This window comes from Natrix helvetica, assembly GCF_964273705.1.
Source record: "Natrix helvetica genome assembly, chromosome: 1".
NCBI classification, from domain to species: Eukaryota; Metazoa; Chordata; class Lepidosauria; order Squamata; family Natricidae; genus Natrix; species Natrix helvetica.
Window position 1 is genome coordinate 20,523,553 of NC_138548.1, and position 19,616 is coordinate 20,543,168.

The following is a 19,616-nucleotide window of genomic DNA, read 5'->3' on the forward strand; positions in this document are numbered from 1 at the left end:
GATAGACGTTGAAGCTTTGACAGGCTTTCACGACTGATGTCAGCCCTTTGAGATAGGCAAAATCGGAGAAACAAGAGTTGCCAGAAACCTTGAAATGTACTTCCATGCAGTGCTTCTCAACCTTGGTGACTTCAAGATGAATGTACTTCAATTCCCAGAATTCTATGCTGGCTGGGGAATTTTGGAGTTGAAATAGTTACTGCTCGGTGGCTTTCTTGGAAGCATCTCTTCAGCCATTTCAGGCAACAAATTGTTTTTGTCTTGGTCTGAAATGGATTGCTATTAACAGAACAGCAATTAAGTTTATTTAAAACAATAAAAGGTCCTTTAAGAACAAAGTTAAAGTGGCTATGTAGAATCCAATTTCTTGCCAGTCATTTCTGTGTCCTTTGTCCATTTCTCCTTTGGAACATTCAGAATAGAATAGCAGAATAACAGAGTTGGAAGGGACCTTGGAGGTCTTCTAGTCCAACCCCCTGCTTAAGCAGGAAACCCTACACCATTAGGCTATTTCCTTTTATAAAAGGGAAGCTGGATTTAGAAATATAGTGGGATCAGATATGGTTATATTGTTTCAGACACAAAATGAGACTTTGTTACTGAGGTACTCTGTTAGATTTTTAAGGACATTTTCTAACATTTGTAAAATGCATTCTGTTTAAGAGCAGCTTTTTAAAAAAATTAAAAATCACTTGGTTGTGTTAAAGCATTTACGGTAGGTCTTGCTGGGGTAGGCATCAGATGGGCTACTGTCAAATAAAATAATTGAGCTAGTTGAGACTTGGAGCTCATCTAATGGGGACATGTCCATAAGAGGGAGATATTCCAGAACTGGTTTCATTTCAGATTAGTTGGCTTCATGCTAAACTCTAAAATAATTTTAAGCTAAGGTTGTTAAGCTAGTGAATTGCAATTAACCAAACCTTGGATTAATATGTATGAAAATAGTATTCTTTACTGGACTACTTGAGTATTTTTGTTAAATGAAATTCCTTGTTGGATCCGGACCAAAATTCTGTTATACGGTAGATCAAGCTAAGCTATAATGAGATTTGCTTCGGTCTTACCTAGCACACAAAGCAGTCCAATAATGGATGATTCAATAAACTGCCTAAAATACAGCGTAGTAGGATGTATGGATCCAATTTTTACCTCCTATTGCCCATCTAGAACCCTAAAGGTCAGTTTGGGATGCACTGGGGCTAAAAACTTGACCAAAGTTTCTCATATGTTCTCATCTCTTGACCAAAATCAGCTTTTGGGCTTGTGTATGTTATTCTTGGAATTAAGTATTAACATCCCAGATGCATTCACAAAGATAAAATCTGAATCACTCATTTTGGGGGGCGGGGGAGAAGTATGGGAGGAAAGGACCAGGAAGTGAAGTTAGCTTGTCCCTCTGCTTTACCACAACCCCCCCCCCCCAACATACAATTTACCTTTCAGGCTGACCAAATTTTGCCACCATTGTACAAATTTGACACTTGTTTCAGTCTAACTTCATTTAACTCTTTCCAGTTTGGGAAGTCATAGGACAAATGCCTGCACCCCTACTGCTAAGACAGCTAGATGAATCTTCCTAACTGCCTATGTTAGCATGTGGTAGTACCTGGCCAGTCTTGGCTGGATAGAAAGGTGAACAGGATTTGACTTGGTTCAATACTATATAGGAGACATTCAGGAAAGGACAGAGTTTTGGTTAGATTGGAAAATAGAAATTTAAAAAAAAACAGTGGAAAACGACTTTCAAATTATTGCAAAAAAGCCCTCTATATTCATTAAGTTATCAAGAATTGACATGGGGATGGTGCCTTCCCATTATAATTACTAATCAAACTATTAATTAAAGAGTATTCTATGTGGTTAGTTGTAAAAGGTTAAAATATTAAAGTGGGTACACTTGGACTCTGGGCTGCTTCATGCGGTGGGGGCAAGGGATGGTTCTGGGGTGGCAGCATATGTAATGGTGAGAGGGGTCAGAAGGTGTCTTTTAGAAATTTTTTAAAAAGCAGGAGTAGTGATAACTTTAGTCTCTGAATCTGTGGGAATCTAATTCCTGACCATAAGGCGTACTTCTTAAGCTGATGGTATTGCCATTTCTCCATCCTTATTATGTACCCTCTTTTACCACCCTACTGGATATTGACAAGCAACCAAGTTGGAGTTGGTGAATCATTTATTCAGGAGAAAATCCAGAAAAGAGTATAGAAATCTTTTATTATTCTGGTCTATGCCTAACAAGGATATAGAATCCTGCCCTGATAGACAAACTCATAGCACTCAGTTGGAAAACGTTAAATGTTCTTCTGTGTAGAGACTGATAAATCCACAGGAACCTGTGTCTCTCCAGTTAGCTGACAAACTACAGCTCCCAGCAAATCCCAGCCATTGTGGCTAGTAGGGATCTTGGAAGTTGAATGCCTTTATTTGTCCAGCTTTAGTTGGAAGTTACAGCTTAGTGATTTCCAAAAAGGCTAAACTTTCCTTAAGTGAAAAACTCAGAAAGAAAAAGGATGGAAGGCAGGAAAACCAGATTCTCTTCTGCTATAGTTAGCTTTCTATTGCAGCACCCTAATTATGGGCAATTTAAAGGAACCTCTTTTTTAATCATGTGTCTACCGGATTCTCATTAGTCAAAGTCCTAACCCTACTTTGCACTAGACTAGAAGGTCCCAGGAATGTCGTACTGAATATGTGGTGCTAAGTTGCCTACGCTTCAGAAGGGAATGCCAACTCTCGACCCCACTACAGCTTCCATGCAGCTTTCATCATGTCGACAAAATATTCATCGCTGTCAATAGACGCGCTGACTCCACTGTAGTAATTTAGGAATTCCTCATTCGTGATCTGTAGAGAAATGCAAAGTAGATAGATTTTAACCTTTGTCCCTAATGACAGAACCTGATGTTTTATTGATGGTTCAGTATACTTGGACAAAGCAGTACTTTTTACTGCAAAACTAAAAATATCAGTTAAAAATAACCCAATCAATTTAAACATTTGGGATTGGCAAAAATAGTAGTAGTATTAAGCCATTCACCTTAATAGAAGAAAAGCACAATACGGAAAAGGATGTGATGTGAAGAAAAGCAGCAGTCACAAGTGTTCTGTTCTGAACTACCTTCAAGCAGCATTTTCCAACCTTGGTCACCTGAAGATATATGGACTTCAACTCCCAGAATTCCCCAGCCAGCAGGGAGAATCTTTAAGTGGCCAAGATTGGGAAGCACTGCCTTAGAGTTCTAAAAGGGCCCTGCACAATAATAATTTATGATCTGCAAATACAGTAAAATCTTGGTTTAACAGATTTTCATTCATGGATTTTGGATCCAATGAGCAACATTTGCTCTAGCTCCTTCCTCCCAAAATGCACCAAATCCATTTTATCCAAAATTGTTCAAACAATTCACTTGTATTTATTCATTCAATTTATCTAGCTGCCCATCTCAAACAAATGACTGGATGGTGAAAAATTATAGAACAATTAAAAACAGTTACACTACAATACAAAATCATATATAAGCCAGCCAATGTATTTAAAATACTACTATCAATTTATGTCATTTGCATTCCTGACATATGTTCTGAAATGGTCCATTTTATATATCAACTCATGTCATTTGCAAACAGAATGAATTGGCCCAACATTTAAATTCACATTTGGAAACAACACACATACTAACATCTATCTTAATGGTCTATTAATTCAAGGTTTTATTGTATATCTTAGATCAGCCTTCTCCAAATGAGTGCCTTCAAATACCCACCAAATGTATGTCTTTTTAAGTTTGATTACAAAAAATAGTCTGCAACCACAACTATTAGAAGGCCTTACTAAGAGATCATTCTGGCTGTTTACCTTTCCATCCTTATCATCAGGAGAGTCAAAGCTCTCCAGAAAGGCACTGAAAACCTGATCTTCTGTCCACACTCCACTCTTGAACTTGGGGTGGGATCGGCTGTTGTAGACCCCATGAAGATCCTCTACCGTCACCAATCCATCACCAGTCCTGTCCAATTTCTGGAATGCTTTTGCAATGATCTCTTTCCTGGTATTGGACATAGGAGGCTAAAGAAAAGCAGTGAGAAGTCAAGCATGTTGGAGCTCCATTATTATTATTATTATTATTATTATTATTATTATTATTATTATTATTATTATTATTATTATTATTATTATTATTATTATTATTATTATGCAAGATTAATGGTTGAATCTCGGGACCTTTAGTGTTGGAAGAAAGCCTTTGTGGCTTTTCTGTGGTAATGTGGGAGACGTACTGAAAAATTAGATGAAGCATCGTCTAAACTGCCATGGGTCTTCTAGACAAAGAGATAGGTTGATTCACACCAAAGAAGCATCTCACAATTTACATTTGTAAAGATTAAATAGAAAGAGAGGGGGAGGGATATGGACTTCAGTCAAGGCCCTGGGTCTTGGTTGGTGGGCAAGATTAGGCCAGGTATTCCCCATATCTGTTAACATGATGAGACTAGTACATTAGCAGCTATTAGTTGGAAAGAGAGTCTTCATATATGGGAGGAATATATCGCAGATTAACAACGCTGAATTAGTTCCGATTTTCAGGATTCTGAATCCCCTTGATGGAGTTAACTATCAGTTAAAAATCAGATGCTACATTAGTTAGGTCCCTGGTCACATTAAATAAGCATTTCCTATGTTTTTTTCAGGGTAATCTTATCTCTGAATACCAGTTTCTGAGGAAAGGGGAGGAGAACAAATAACAGGAGAAACTATGGCTTCTAATGACCACTTGTCTTCCTCATGGACCTTCAGGCCTTCAGTGCCAGCTCAGCCTGCCAATTCAAATGTAGAAGTGGATTGTTTTATTTACCCTCAGGGCTTGCAGGAATTCAGTGAAGTCCAGGGTACCATTCTTATTTTTGTCACAGAAGCTAAAAATCTCTTCTGCTTCACCCCTTTCCAAAGGGACCCCAGCATCCTGGAGACCCTTCATAAATTCCTCCAGATCCAAAGTTTTGCTGCCGTTATCATCCATGATGCGGAAAAATCTGCAAAGAATGTAATGTAATATAGGCATGTGAGTGAGTGCCTTGTGTGTGTGTGTGTGTGTGTGTGTGTGTGTGTGAGAGAGAGAGAGAGAGAGAGAGAGAGATGTTTATGGAAAAGTTCAGCCTGTATTTTTCCTTGTAGTATTCACTTCCCTAAATGCTAACAATGAAAGTTAGTTTAACGGTTGATAAAGTCACCCTGAATTTAGAACACATCGTACTATTTTCCATTGGGGAACTGAACATATTGAAGTTTTCTGCAGCTCCGTGTCTCAGCCAAGCAAGTGAAGCAAAATAATTAAAAAGAAAAAGAAAAGAAAAGGAAGAAAAGAGGAAGAGGAGATGGGGGAGGGGAAAACCACTTGAATAATCTGAAATTATTTCCAGAAAATATGGATAATCTCATACTTTGTACCTGGCAAGTCCCTTAATCCCAGAAGCTCCTCTTTCCAAGCACTTTGCTCTGAGTTTGGCAATGCTTCCAGTACCTTTTCCTTCCATGCTGCAGGTATTTGTTAGGATGGAAAAAGGATCTAAAAAGGATGAAGCAAAAAGGAAGGTCAGGTACGCTGCATTCTTCCCTCTTCTTCAGCCCTCAAAGACTTCCATCTGACATAATTAATACTATTACAGTCATAAATTAAGCCCTAATGTTGGTTCAAAAGCAAGTGAAGTGGGTACTTCAGCAAAATGTCCTCTTCCAGTGCTTCCTTGACACCATTGAGGATTGGTCTGGGAATGTGTTCCCAATGCCAATTACATACAGTGTATTGTTGTAACACTCTCCATTTTAGCTCAGATCAGTGATAGACAACGTGCATCTGAAATATATCGCACAAAGCAATCTATAATCGAGGGGCAGATTGGTCTTGGTTCCTACTAATTCCAGAGTATAAATGGCATGTGACAAAGAGGTATGTTTATATCAAAGAGAGAAGGAAAGTTAATTTCTAGCTCCGTTGCTCTAGCTTTGCGTGCTGCGTTGGGAAGCCTCTTCTGATCATATTACCTGTGTTTATGCTTCCTTTCGTTTCTAAATGAGTAGGTCCTTTTAGTTAATTAAGATGAAAAAAATCCTGAGACAACTTGAAAACGAAATATAAGAGGCCACAAAACTTTTGTTCATTTAATTTCCGTCCATTTTAGTAAACAGACATTGGAGGAGGGGAAAAAAAATTTTCCGTTCCTTCTCTCTTCCGTATAATCCACCCTCCGTCCCTCAAACCAGACTGCTGGAGTTTTTTCCATCAATGTTGAATTCCTACCTGCAATTGTTGCTTCTTTGCTTGCTTTTTCTCGCCAACCGGGGAACTTAGTTTGGCTGTTGGGGTGGCTTGTGTTGAGCTGTTCCCTGTCTCTATAGCAATCGCTTGCTCTGTTGCCAGGAGGGCTTCGTCAAGGGAAAGCTCTCAGAGGAAGTGACACAGAGCAAATGGGAAGGTGGCAGGAGGAGTCGTCTTAGCGTAGAGCTGAGAGAGAGGGGGGGGGGGTACACAGCAATAAAAATCAGAACATCAAATACAAGCTGGGCGGAAACGATCTAAACAATGACCCATACTCTGTCAAAGACCTAAGAGTACTTATTTCGAAAGAACTAAGCCCCAGAGCTCATTGTAACAACATTGCCAAAAAGGCGTTCAGAGTTGTCAACCTTATTTTACAAAGTTTTCTCTCTGGTTAACGCTATACTGCTAACTAGGGCATATAAAACCTTTGCCAGACCTATCCTTGAATGCTGCTCAGCTGCCTGGAACCCACACTGTATTTCGGACATTAAAGCATTAGAGAGGGCCCAGAGGTTTTTTTTACAAGAAGAGTACTCAACTCCTCTGCTCGTAATAAAATTCCTTCTACCACCAGGCTTAAAATGTTAGGCCTGGATAACCTTGAACTATGCTGTCTACGTTCTGACCCTAGCTTAGTACACAAGATTATCTGCCATATAACGTCCTACCTGTTAACGGCTACCTTAACTTCAACCGCAATAACACAAAGGCTATCAATAGATACAAACTAAATGTAATCTACTCTAATCTTGATTGCAGGAAAAATGACTTCAGCAATAGAGTAGTTAAGTCTGGAACACCCTACCTGATCCTGTTGTTGGTTCCTCTAACCCCCACACCTTTTACCTTAAACTGTCTACCGTGGACCTTACGCATTTCTTAAGAGGTCCCTAAGGGGGCGTGCATAAGCGCACCAGCGTGCCTACTGTCCCCATTTATATGAACTCATTTTATGTGTTTATGGTTATGTTTTGCTTATTTATTTTACTTTTACTTGTAAGTAATACAGCTCTGTATCAGAGGGAAAGATTAGGTTGGAACCATCTCAAGATCTCTCTTTGTTGTCCGATGGGGAGGACTCTCGCCTGCTGTCAATTAGCAATTGTCAGCAACTTTCGTGCCCAGAAATTTTAATTTTACCATGTAGCGAGAGATGATTGGTTTTTTTTTTGTTGCAGTTTTTTGACAATCCAACAGGTCCTGTTTTGCAGGGCAACTTTTCCCACCCTGGTGTTTTGCAACAAGAACTCTTGAAATTTCTCTAAAATGGGGATTCTATGAGTTCTGATCCCAAAACATTTAGGAATTAGCAAATTGGAGAAAGCTGCCTTTGTTATTTCTATTGTTATTCTACCATTGTCAGGGACGTGCGGTCAGGGGAGGCAGCGTCAGGGGAGGCAGCAGAGCCTCACCACTCTCATCATGAAAATAAAAAAAAGGGAAAAGGGAAAAGGCGCCGAGGAGCCTTCTGCACACGTGGTCTGGGAATGGGACCACGTGTGCAGGAGGCTCCTCTAGCCTCAGCCTCCCTCTTGCACACGTCCCATTCCCTGCCTTCCTGAGTCAACATGAAGGGGACCGTGGAGTGTGAGTCGTGGTCCCGCGGAGCGTGCTCCGTGGTCCCGGGGAGCGTGCTCCGTGGTCCCCTTCATGTTGACTCAGGCGTCAGGAAGGAGGGGAATGGGACCACATGTGCAGGAGACTGAGGCAGCTTCAGCCTCCTGTACACATGGTCCCATTCCCCGCCTTCCTGAGTCAACATGAAGGGGACCGCGGCTCACGCTGATGACGTCACCAGCCTCACCAACCATAAACCTCACCGCACGTCACTGCATTGCCTGTACTATATTTTGACTCAGACAGCACATCATCAGACTCAAGTGATATTTACCTATAATATGGATGTCATAGCAGCCCCAGTGATGATCTGCTTACAGTGGACAACCTAGTGGACAACCATTTAAATATGAGCCAGCAGTGTGCAGCAGCTGCCAAAAAAGCCAACACAGTTCTAGGCTGCATCAACAGAGGGATAGAATCAAGATCACGTGAAGTGTTAATACCACTTTATAATGCCTTGGTAAGGCCACACTTGGAATACTGCATTCAGTTCTGGTCGCCACGATGTAAAAAAGATGTGGAGACTCTAGAAAGAGTGCAGAGAAGAGCAACAAAGATGATTAGGGGACTGGAGACTAAAACATATGAAGAACGGTTGCAGGAACTGGGTATGTTTAGCTTAAGAGAAAGAAGGACTAGGGGAGACATGATAGCATTATTCCAATATCTCAGAGGTTGCCACAAAGAAGAGGGAGTCAAACTATTCTCCAAAGCACCTGAGGGTAGAACAAGAAGCAATGGGTGGAAACTAATCAAGGAGAGAAGCAATTTAGAACTGAGGAGGAATTTCCTGACAGTGAGAACAATTAATCAGTGGAACAGCTTGCCTCCAGAAGTTGTGAATGCCCCAACACTGGAAGTCTTTAAGAAGATGTTGGATAACTATTTGTCTGGAACGGTATAGGGTTTCCTGCCTGGGCAGGGGGTTGGACTAGAAGACCTCCAAGGTCCCTTCCAACTCTACTATTGTATTATTGTATTATTGTATTATTACCATGACTAGTGACCATAATTCCAAGCTCAATTACAGTTGTAGGTTGAGAATTATCTGAAAATATAGAGGCTTAAGAGTTAGCAAGCAGTATCAAAAGTAGAGAATAAAATACAACACTTTGAGAAAAGCAGATAGTGACATTTTGTGAGTCCAAATGAAGGATTATAAGGTATAAATGAACAATTCAGGTTAATGGTTATATATTAAGACAAAGATAATGTGACCCGTATATTTAATAATACATTTACAGTTTATAGCAATTAAAGGAATGGGAAAAAGAGTTTGAGAGACAGAGAGGTCACGAGTCTAGGGGTTTTTTTCAACTCTTTTGCTCCAAGATGAGCAAAATACTGGAGAAATAAAAAAGAAGTGTAGGAAGTTAGCACTCATCCCCTCTTCTAAAAAAATGAAATATCCTAGGAAATATTAAAAAGGCAGAATGTTATATTTCCCTGGATGTGAAAAGGGAGAAACGTGTTTTTAAAGACAGAGTAGATCCCTGCAGCTTCCTCACCCACCATCATTTAGCCATTAAAGTCTACTTTACATAATAAAGGTAGGATTAGCCTTCCACAGAAACTCACATGGCATCTGGAAACTCGATCAAACTTGGGACTCAAAACACATAGAGAGTTGTCCCTGCATGGCTCCATGGGAGTCTAGCAACCAATCAGAATACATTTCTTACACAGGAACAGGAAACAGAGAGGTGGGGCAAGCAGAGTATAAAAAAACCAGCAAGCCCCTTCTTCTCTCTTTTCTTCTTCACCCAACATCTGGAAGCATGTGATCCCACTTTTCTGTTCAGGACCTCAAGCCATGTAGCCCTGTCCACCATTAAACCATCTTTCCAAGCAGCCTCCATGTTTCCGGTGTCTTTTCCCCCCACTTAGAACTGAACCCAGAAGGACATTTCTTCCAACAGGAGATTAATCCCAGAGAGAAAGGCAAGAACAAACCTATTGGATAAGACGATGTGTAAAATCAAGTCAGTTAGAGTATAATGTGTCATAAGCAATATCGGGAACCTGATTTGGTAGGGAATTAGCAACCAAACTAGTTGCTCCAGCAGGGTAGCTTATCATGTACAGAACATAGCCAAGCAATTCGATCATTGCAATCTGTATTAGCTAAAGCGCCAGACCCCAAGCCCTGGGGGAAACCTGAAGAAGGGCATTCCTTGAATCTTAGTATAAGGTTGAAACCCAGCCAGCTAGTTAAGCAAGTCAATGCAATCTCCAATAATAGCCATGACCTATCAGCCCTTCCCCCCATCACAGTCCATAAAGAGCCACCCTATTTACTGTTAAGATATTCCCTGCATCTAATACTGGAAGCACCATAGAAAAGTACCTCCAGTCCATAACTCAAAAACACGGTCTAGGACAGGGGACTCCAAACTTGCCAACTTTAAGCCTGGTGAACTTCAACTCCCAGAATTCCCCAGCCAGCAAAGCTGGGAGTTGAAGTCCATCAGGTTTAAAGTTGCCAAGATTGGAGACCCCTGGTCTAAGACAGTAGTGGGTGTCCATTATTTTTACTACCAGCGCACTCGTACTCGCGTGCCATGCTTCTGCGCAGAAGCGTCCAGGCGGATGGGCGGAGCCTCCCATTGCCACCACTACTGATTTGCCTGATCCGGGCCAAACTGGACAATGTTCCTCCAGGCCTTCCAGTCCTCAGCCATCCTCTGGAATCCATTTAAGCTCCCGTCTACTGCTTCAGAGACTCCATCCAGCCACCTCATTCTCTGTCGTCTCCTTCTTCTTTCGCCCTCAATCTCTCCCAGAATTAGGCTCTTGAGCATATACACACTGAGGATATGCACCAAGACAAATTCCTTGTTTGTCCAATTGCACTTTGCCAATAAAGAATTCTATTATATTTTATTCTATACAATAGCAGAGTTGGAAGGGACCTTGGAGGTCTTCTAGTCCAACCCCCTGCCTAGGCAGGAAACCCTATACTGTTTCAGACAAATGGCTATCCAACATCTTCTTAAAGACTTCCAGTGTTGGGGCATTCACAACTTCTGGAGGCAAGCTGTTCCACTGATTAATTGTTCTAACTGTCAGGAAGTTTCTCCTCAGTTTTAAGTTGCTTCTCTCCTTGATTAGTTTCCACCCATTGCTTCTTGTTCTACCCTCAGGTGCCTTGGAGAATAGCTTGACTCCCTCTTCTTTGTAGCAACCCCTGAGATATTAGAACAATGCTATCATGTCTCCCTTAGTCCTTCTTTTCATTAAACTAGACATACCCAGTTCCTGCAACCGTTCTTCATATGTTTTAGTCTCCAGTCCCCTAATCATCTTTGTTGCTCTTCTCTGCACTCTTTCTAGAGTCTCCACATCTTTTCTACATCGTGTTGACCAAAACTGAATGCAGTATTCCAAGTGTGGCCTTACCAAGGCATAATAAAATGGTATTAACACTTCACGTGATCTTGATTCTATCCCTCTATTTATGCAGCCTAGAACTGTGTTGGCTTTTTTGGAAGCTGCTGCACACTGCTGGCTCATATTTAAATGGTTGTCCACTAGGACTCCAAGATCCCTTTCACAGTTACTACTGTTGAGCAAGGTATCATCTATACTGTACCTGTGCATTCCGTTTTTGTTGCCTAAATGTAGAACCTTACTCTTTTCACCATTGAATTTCATTTTATTAGATAGTGCCCAATGTTCAAGTTTGTCAAGATCCTTCTGTATCTTAAACCTATCTTCTGGAGTGTTGGCTATTCCTGCCAACTTGGTGTCATCTGCAAATTTGATGAGTTCCCCATTTATTCCCTCATCCAAATCATTGATGAAGATGTTGACGAGTACTGGGCCCAAAACAGAGCCTTGGGGTACTCCACTGCATACCTCCCTCCATGTAGATGCAGTTCCATTGAGGACTACACATTGAGTGGGGTTGGTCAGCCAGTTACGAATCCATCTGGTGGTGATGCTGTCTAACCCACATTCTTCTACTTTATCTAGTAGTAGGTTATGGTGTACCTTATCAAATGCCTTACTGAAGTCCAAGTAAATTAATTTTGTCACATTGTTAAAGAATGCAATAAGATTAGTCTGGCATGATCTGTTTTTGACAAACCCATGTTGGCTTTTGGCTATTACTTTGTTTGCTTCTAGGTGTTCACTAATTTGTTGCTTGATTATCTTTTCCAGAATCTTTCCTGGTACTGAGGTCAGGCTGATAGGTCTATAATTTCCTGGATCTATTTTTTCCCTTTTTTGAAGATGGGAACCACATCAGCTCTTTTCCAGTCCTCTGGTAGTTCCCCGGTGCCCCCAGATATAGTTCAGTGGTTCTGAGATCTTCTCTGCCAGTTCCTTCAGAACCCTGGGGTGTAATCCATCCGGTCCTGTTGATTTGAACTCCTCTAGGGTAGACAGGTGCTCACCATTTTCTTCCCTATAATTATAATTTCTAATTATATTCCATCCCATCCCATTCTATTCCTGCTAGGAATCATATCTTAGTTAGCCCATGTAAAACATTTAGAAACTGTGAGAAAAACACCAGAATACAGTACAGATCAAGTATACCAAAATATTTTTAATATTATTTTGCTTCCAACAAGAAAAATTAGACTGAGGACCTAGTGTAACAAAATCTCCATAGGCACTTAACTGGTGCTTCAGTTGTCAGTAAATATATGACTCAAAATAAAGGTAACAGGTGTTAAATAAAACATAGCAATCCTTTACATATGTATTCAGAATTTAGTCCTGATAGTTCCTCATAAGAGTGCTTAAGACTGCAATTACTCATTGAAGAAATCAATTATTCTGTGGAAATACAGCAAATTATAGAACAAAAAGGGTTGCCAAAATACCAGTATAAAACCTGCAACTCCCCCCAAGAGGATTAAAAGCGTTAACTCCACCCATATGGGCAGACATAAAAGGCGAAGACTGGATGAAGAAAACCCCAGAATCTTGGGAAACCATGTTGTTGCTATCACCTTTTCAGTCATTTTGAAAGCTACATGGCTGAAACGGGATTAAGAGGACACCAAGGCAGATTCATGGCTGTTTAGGTTGGTGGAATTTTGTGAACTCTTACCTGAATGGACCCCTCAAGACATTTCTACTTTCGTTGTGAAATATACACACAACATTGCCTGAACCACAGGGCTGTTTCCCTTTTATTCCCTCTGTAGCTCAAGATCCCTTAATATAGTGTTCCTTAATCTTTGCAACTTGCAGATGTGTGGACTTCAACTCTTGGAATTCCCCAACCAGTTGGGAACTGAAACACACATATCTTTTAAGTTGCCAAGGTAGAGAAGCATTGCCTTTAAAAGCTGAAATTGTTGTTTTAAATGACCACCCAACTGAAAAGGAGTTAGTGCATTGAGAGGTTCACGGTTTTGCTCCTGCTCTATAGGACAGACATCATCTCCTGGAGATGAGGGAAGGATCAGCACATTTCCCGGGTTTAGAAATATGTATGAAATGGACTACTATATTGTACAGGTGGTTATGGCTGACTGGAAGTTCAGGAATGCAACATGCTCAGTGGTGAAATTCAATTTTTTTTACTACTGGTTCTGTGGGCGTGGCAGGGGAAAGATACTGAAAAATCCCCATTCCCTCCCCACTCTGGGGCCAGCCAGAGGTGGTATTTGCCGGTTTTCTGAACTATTCAAAATTTCCGCTACCGGTTCTCCAGAACCTGTCAGAACCTGCTGACTTTCACCCCTGATGTTGTGGCATGGCAATTGCACAGCACTTTACTGAACATGAGTTTAAAGAGGGTTAAGTACCCCAGGTTTGGCTGGATTCACATAAGACATTGAACTGTAAAGCAGAGCCAGCTTTTTACCCTTGCCTTCTGTAGCTGACTGATGGAGGCTTCAGACTTACTATGGTGTTCAAACCTAATACAGCCCTGTTCTTCAATAATCAGAGTTGGCATGAGTTTCAGGTCTGAATGTCCAAGTAATCCTTAAACCCCCAATTTAAGAGCTGCACATGACAGGGGCAAACTGTTTCCAAAGTGTACTCTTTAACAGAAGTGAATGGGCCTATCACATAAAAACAGCTTCTATGCATCTCTGTCCACTTTCTGTTAGGACAGAATCAAAACAAGGTACAATCTCCTTAATTTTCCACCCCAGGTCAGTAATAATTATTCCTATTTCGCTTTTATAGCAGCCCTGCAAGCTTGTTCAATTCTGATGGGTAGGGGGACTATTAAAAACACATTGGTTGCAGTTTCCTATATTTTGAATTATGAAGTAATAATGTGCTTGGCCAGGAAGGTAGACAAGGAAAATATCCAAAAGATGAAGCAACTTCCAGGTTTTTACCAGAAAATGCATCTGAGTTAACTCAACAGTTCTCAATATTTTTTTAGCAAGCTTAGGGTAACATTTCTGACACGAAATTACTAGTGTTAAAAATAAACCAGTCTTTTTTCTCCCCCACTGAGAAGCTAAAATCATAGGCTCTGATCTTTCCTGACTGATTCATAGGCTTGGAAAGAAACTGGCAAGCTAGCCAGAGAATTCTGGGAGTTGAAGTGCACATATTTTAAAGTTACTAAGGTTGGGAAACACTGGCTTAAAAGCTCTCACAGTTAGTCATTGCTTGTGCTTTTTAAAAGAGACAAGTGACCTACTCTAAGAACTTCCAACCTTCTGAGGTCGGTAAAATGAGGACCCAGATTGTTGGGGGCAATAGGCTGACATTGTAAACCGTACAGAAAGTGCTGTAGAGCAGAGGTCCCCAATCCCCTGTACGCAGTCCGGTGCCAGTCTGCAAGCTGTTTGTAACCGGGCCTTGGGAAGAGGTGTGCGTGTGCGAAGCTGCATTTGTGAAACGGGCACACCTGCGTAACATCCCCTTTCCCTCACTGCCGCTTCCGCCAGTCCGCTTAACTGAAAAGGTTGGAGACCGCTGCTGTAAAGCACTATGCAGTATATACGTCTAAGTGCTATTGCTCATACCCGCCATGGAGAAGGCCTAATCACCAATGAGGCCATATATAAAAGACGGCTGAATTCCTTTTCCTGCTCAAGCAGACGTAGTACTTCCAAGCTGAAATTCTGTGCTCGTTCCTGTGGGTTAGCCAAACAGGCTGAAAAAGAAGTTTCCTATTCTCTGTGATTTTGCCCCCCCCCCCTAAAAAAATTGCCTATGCAGGTTAAAGATGGATTCAGTCACACACAAGCAGAAGATGCATTTAGACTTAGAATTACTCCGTTGGAAAAACTTAACTTCAGTAAGATTGTTTAAGGGGTAAATCTTGAAGGGAGATGAAGAACGGTTGCAGGAACTGGGTATGTCTAGTTTAATAGGAAGAAGGACTAGGGGAGATATGATAGCAGTCTTCCAATATCTCAGGGGTTGCCACAAAGAAGAGGGAGTCAAGTTATTCTCCAAGGCACCTGAGGGGAAGAACAAGAAGCAATGGGTGGAAACTAATCAAGGAGAGAAGCAACTTAGAACTGAGGAGAAATTTCCTGACAGTGAGAACAATTAATCAGTGGAACAGCTTGCCTCCAGAAGTTGTGAATGCCCCAACACTGGAAGTCTTTAAGAAGATGTTAGATAGCCATTTGTCTGAAACAATATAGGGTTTCCTGCCTAGGCAGGGGGTTGGACTAGAAGACCTCCAAGGTCCCTTCCAACTCTGATATTGTATTGTATTGTATTGCTCAATGAAAGGAAGTAATTTTTTTACCACAATTGGCATAAATGAATGCAGGAAGTCCTCAACCTATGACCACAATTGGGAGTGCAACCTCACTCACAAAGTAATGGGGTTGTTAAGTGAATTGCATCCCATTTTTTGCCATGGTCATTAAGCAAATCCAGCTTTCCCCGTTGACTGTGCTTGTTGGAAGTCCCTTTAGAAGACTGAAAATGGTGATCACATGATCCTGGGATTTTGGCAACCATCATAAATACATGCTGATTGCCAAATGTCCAAATTTCGATCACAACACTGCAAAGATACTGCAACGGTCATAAGCGTAAGAACCGATTGACAGTCCCTTTTCCCCCCACAGCCATCTTAACTTCAAATGGTTGTTAAATGAATGGTTGTAAGTTGAGGACTACCTGTATTAACAGGACAGGACTCCAGGATTCCATCCTTAGTTATGGTTCTTAAAAAGATACTGGCATCTAGGTAACATTCTCCTTTTTATCATTCTAATTGTGGGATTTCCAAGCCTATCAAACAAAGGCATGATTTGCTGCCCTTGTGCATTTTATATTTTAAATAATTTAGCCTGTCCTACTCCCAAAAAACTGCTGCTGGTTTTGGCTGGATATAGCCAAAAAATATTGTGAGATAGAGAAAGAGAGAGCAGTGGTGGCAACCTTGTTTAGAGTAATGCTAATTTAAGTTAGCAGCTTCCCTTTAGATACCTGCTTCTCTTAACCAATTTTGTTGTATACATGATGTACAATGACAATAAAGGCTATACTAATATTCTCAAGAGTGGGATTAGGAAATCTGGAGTACTACCCTACAACTCCCACAAGTATAAATATAACCAATATTGGAAGATGCTGGGACTGTCATAATTTGTCCTAGAGATTCAGGCACCCTACATCCAATTAAGGGGTGTAGGAAGAAAAAGGCATGATTTTTAAGCCACAAACCAAAAAAAAAAAAAAATCTGCTGATACACAAAACTATTACTAGAATGGCTGGTTTAAAAATAGTCACTTTGTCATCTTCAGCATGAGCAGGTCAGTTTTTTTTTAAAAAAAGTGGAATTACCCTACTCAAAAGGGAACTTTTTTTAAAAAAAAGAGGCTTCAGATATGGGAATCAAGTATCTTGTCCGTTTACACTGTTGTCCCAAACAAAGTCTTGTCTGAATCCTGTTCGTCATCCCCAAGTGAAAAGTCTTTGGTGTCCAAATCAAGGTCTGGGATACAGTTTGTCTCCAGTGAGAGATTGTGATCTGGTGAATTGGCGTCACTTTGTGCCCCAAGGACAGGACTCAGCTGCTCTCCTTCCGCCATGTATGCCAAGAGATTATCCAGAACTGGGCGGCTGCGACAGATCTTGGTCAGCAGGCGGCTCCTGTGCCTCAGTTGCGTTATCAAGCTGTCTTTTTCCTGGATCACGTTTAACAGTTTTTGTGCATGCTGTTCAGAAGACTGGAGCTTTTCCTCCAAGATGGCAATTTCCCTTTGGAGAAAAATAACAACAACAGGTTACCTGAGGAACCATCTTATCCACCTCATATTGCCCCATCCCACCTGATCAGGCAGAGAAGGCTTGTTATGGAATAGAGTAGTTAAAAGAGTTTCAACTGGCAGGATCTAGGAAAAGAGCTTTCCCTGCTGTTTTCCTTCCACTGTCTGAAACATTGTTCCCTAGAGGTGAGGTGGGCCTTTTTGAAAGAGTCTGAAGACCGGCTCTGCTAACTTGCAAAGGGCTCACAACTGTGGGGGTGGTCAGCGCATTGAAGCCCCTCAACCCTGCCTTTAAACTTTTTTATCCTTGTTTGACTTGGCTCCCTTCTATTGATATATTGTATCTTCACAGGTAGTCCTCAAATTAAGAATACAATCGGGACCAGAACCTTTGTTGTAAAGCGAGGCAGCCATTAAGTGAGTTGCACCCACATTTATGGCTGTTTTTGCTGTAGTCTTTGGCCATTAATCAGGTGGAGCAACGACTGATGACCTCTTTCTATCGGTCCACGATAGAAAGTGTCCTGACATACTGCATTAAAGAATGGTACGCTGGTTTAACTGCTGTTGACAGGAAGGCACTACAGAGAGTGATCAGTTCGGCACAAGAAACCATTGATTGCCCTCTAACACCACTGGATGACATCGGCAGGTCTCACTGCTTTAGCAGAGTAAGGAAGATACTCAGAGATGATTCACACCCTGGTCAGTGTTTCTTTGCACTTCTACCATTGGGCAGAAGACATCAAATTATGGCCAGCCGAACAAATAGATTTAAATATAGTTTCTATCCTTGGGCTGTCAGATTCTTAAACACAATCACAATCACTCCACGCACACATGGAAATGTTTGACTAGTTTTTCTTTCTCTCCCCCCCCCCCCCCATTTACTTGCATAGGGATTATTCTTTATACTATTTATGTTGTTTGTATTTGTTGTCATGGATTGCACCATACAACAATTTCATTGTATACATGATGCACAATGACAATAAAGACTACACTATACTATACACTATACTGTACTGTACTATACTAGGCAAATCACAGTGATTGTTAAAGGAATCATGTGGTCATTAAGCAAATCCAGCTTCCCATTGACTTTACTTGTTGGAAACCAACTGGGGAGGTCAAAAATGGATGATCATGTGACCCCAGGACTCTGCAACCATCCTAAATACATGCTGGTTGCCAAGTGCCCATATTCTGTTCTTTTGATCACAGGGATCATGGTTGCAACAGTTCTAAGTGTGAAGGACTGGTTGCAAGTCATTTTTTTTTTCAGCGCTGTTGTAACTTTGAACTATTGCTAAAACAAACTGTCATTAAGTCAAAGAGTATACATGACTTCTATGTTTTTATACTTTTCTGTTACACCTATCAGAGTCACTCTGAGAGTAAGATGAGCAGAGTCTAAATTAAAATATACACAAATAAATATATGATGGTAGAAAGGACTGGTAAAATTATGTTTAAGTCCTTTTTCCTAAGACAGAGCCACAAGTTAGAGAGGAAAGTAACCATTAGAATGATGATGATCATATGCAAGATGTTATCAGACGGGATTGCTAGTGGTAAGGAAGTCCTTGGTTGCCTGTGTTATAAACCTGGAAATAATGCATTTGAAAGGATTTCTACCTAGTGTTGAATTTTTCAGCTCGCCTGAAGCACAAAGGAACAATTACACAATTGCTATCCAACAGGAAAAGATGCCTAGAGTGCCTTCCTATCCACAGCCTGCCCAAACTCAAACTGGCCTCTCTTTTCCTGTTCATTTGTTCCAGCTGGGATAGCTATTTCCTACCATGAAATTTAGCACACACAGCTATTTGCTTTCACAGTCCAATGATTTCCAAATCCTGAGAAATCATGACAGATTGTTTAGCAAGATTGAGAGAGAAGAAAAGCCCCCTACCCCAAAAATATATATTATGCAGCTCCCTCCGAAAGCTCAGTAACATTGAGAGGACCAGCTTCATAGAGAAAAAGGCGAATGGCAATCAAATAAGTTCTCTGCAAAACCTTTTATTCGTTCCCAAATTACGAAGTCACTCTAACCAAGGTTCTAGTCCTCTTCGAGGTCAGTACCTGTCCTTGCCCTCCCGAAGCCCGAGCACCGCCCGGCGCATCTCGGCATCCTTCCGGATGAGGCTCTCAGCCTGGCCGTGCACCGTGCGCTCCGCAGCTGCCAAACGCCGCTCCAGCTCTGCAACCCGCCCATGCAAGGCGGCCAAATGCGCGTTAGCCTCGCGAATCTGGACCGGCGTCGGCGGCGAAGATGAAGACATCATGGACAACGACGACGACGCCCGGGGACGCCCCGCCCACCGTCCGCGCATCGTAGCCAATGGGAAGGCAGGTCACACCCCCACACAAAGAAACCTCGTCCCGCCTTTCATTCGGGCTGACCAATCAGAAGCGAGGCCACACTAATGAGTCCTGAGAGAATGACAAATGGGGCCACGCCTCCTATTACAGTCCCTTGACTGAAGCTCTGTCAGACTTGAGGTT

The 19,616-nt window shown here is 41.5% G+C and overlaps 2 protein-coding genes across 2 annotated transcripts; both read right to left on the reverse strand.

The window, feature by feature from the left end:
* Positions 1-2,200: 2,200 nt before the first annotated feature.
* CAPS (calcyphosine) lies at positions 2,201-6,443 on the reverse strand. Its single transcript, XM_081934347.1, has 5 exons — positions 6,300-6,443; positions 5,450-5,567; positions 4,857-5,034; positions 3,860-4,069; positions 2,201-2,847 (listed from the first exon to the last, which is right to left on the reverse strand). Exons 2-5 carry the CDS (start codon positions 5,533-5,535, stop codon positions 2,746-2,748), a joined length of 576 nt encoding a protein of 191 aa, XP_081790473.1. The 5' UTR covers positions 5,536-5,567; positions 6,300-6,443; the 3' UTR covers positions 2,201-2,745.
* A 10,288-nt stretch (positions 6,444-16,731) lies between these two features.
* Positions 16,732-19,586, reverse strand: VMAC (vimentin type intermediate filament associated coiled-coil protein). The gene is made up of 2 exons (XM_081960389.1): positions 19,194-19,586; positions 16,732-17,097 (listed from the first exon to the last, which is right to left on the reverse strand). The coding sequence occupies exons 1-2, from the start codon at positions 19,442-19,444 to the stop codon at positions 16,749-16,751; spliced, it is 600 nt and encodes a 199-aa protein (XP_081816515.1). The 5' UTR covers positions 19,445-19,586; the 3' UTR covers positions 16,732-16,748.
* Between the last annotated feature and the right edge of the window lie 30 nt (positions 19,587-19,616).

Bases quoted from the DNA above. Each gene is read 5' to 3' on its own strand.
- VMAC (XM_081960389.1), bottom strand. From the start codon at position 19,444: ATGCGCGGACGGTGGGCGGGGCGTCCCCGGGCGTCGTCGTCGTTGTCC. The intron at 17,098-19,193 runs GTACTGACCTCG...TTTTCTCCAAAG, and splicing joins CTTCGGGAGGGCAAGGACAG to GGAAATTGCCATCTTGGAGG.
- CAPS (XM_081934347.1), bottom strand. From the start codon at position 5,535: ATGGAAGGAAAAGGTACTGGAAGCATTGCCAAACTCAGAGCAAAGTGC. The intron at 5,035-5,449 runs GTACAAAGTATG...CATTCTTTGCAG, and splicing joins GGGATTAAGGGACTTGCCAG to ATTTTTCCGCATCATGGATG. The intron at 4,070-4,856 runs GTAAATAAAACA...GCTTTTCTTTAG, and splicing joins AATTCCTGCAAGCCCTGAGG to CCTCCTATGTCCAATACCAG.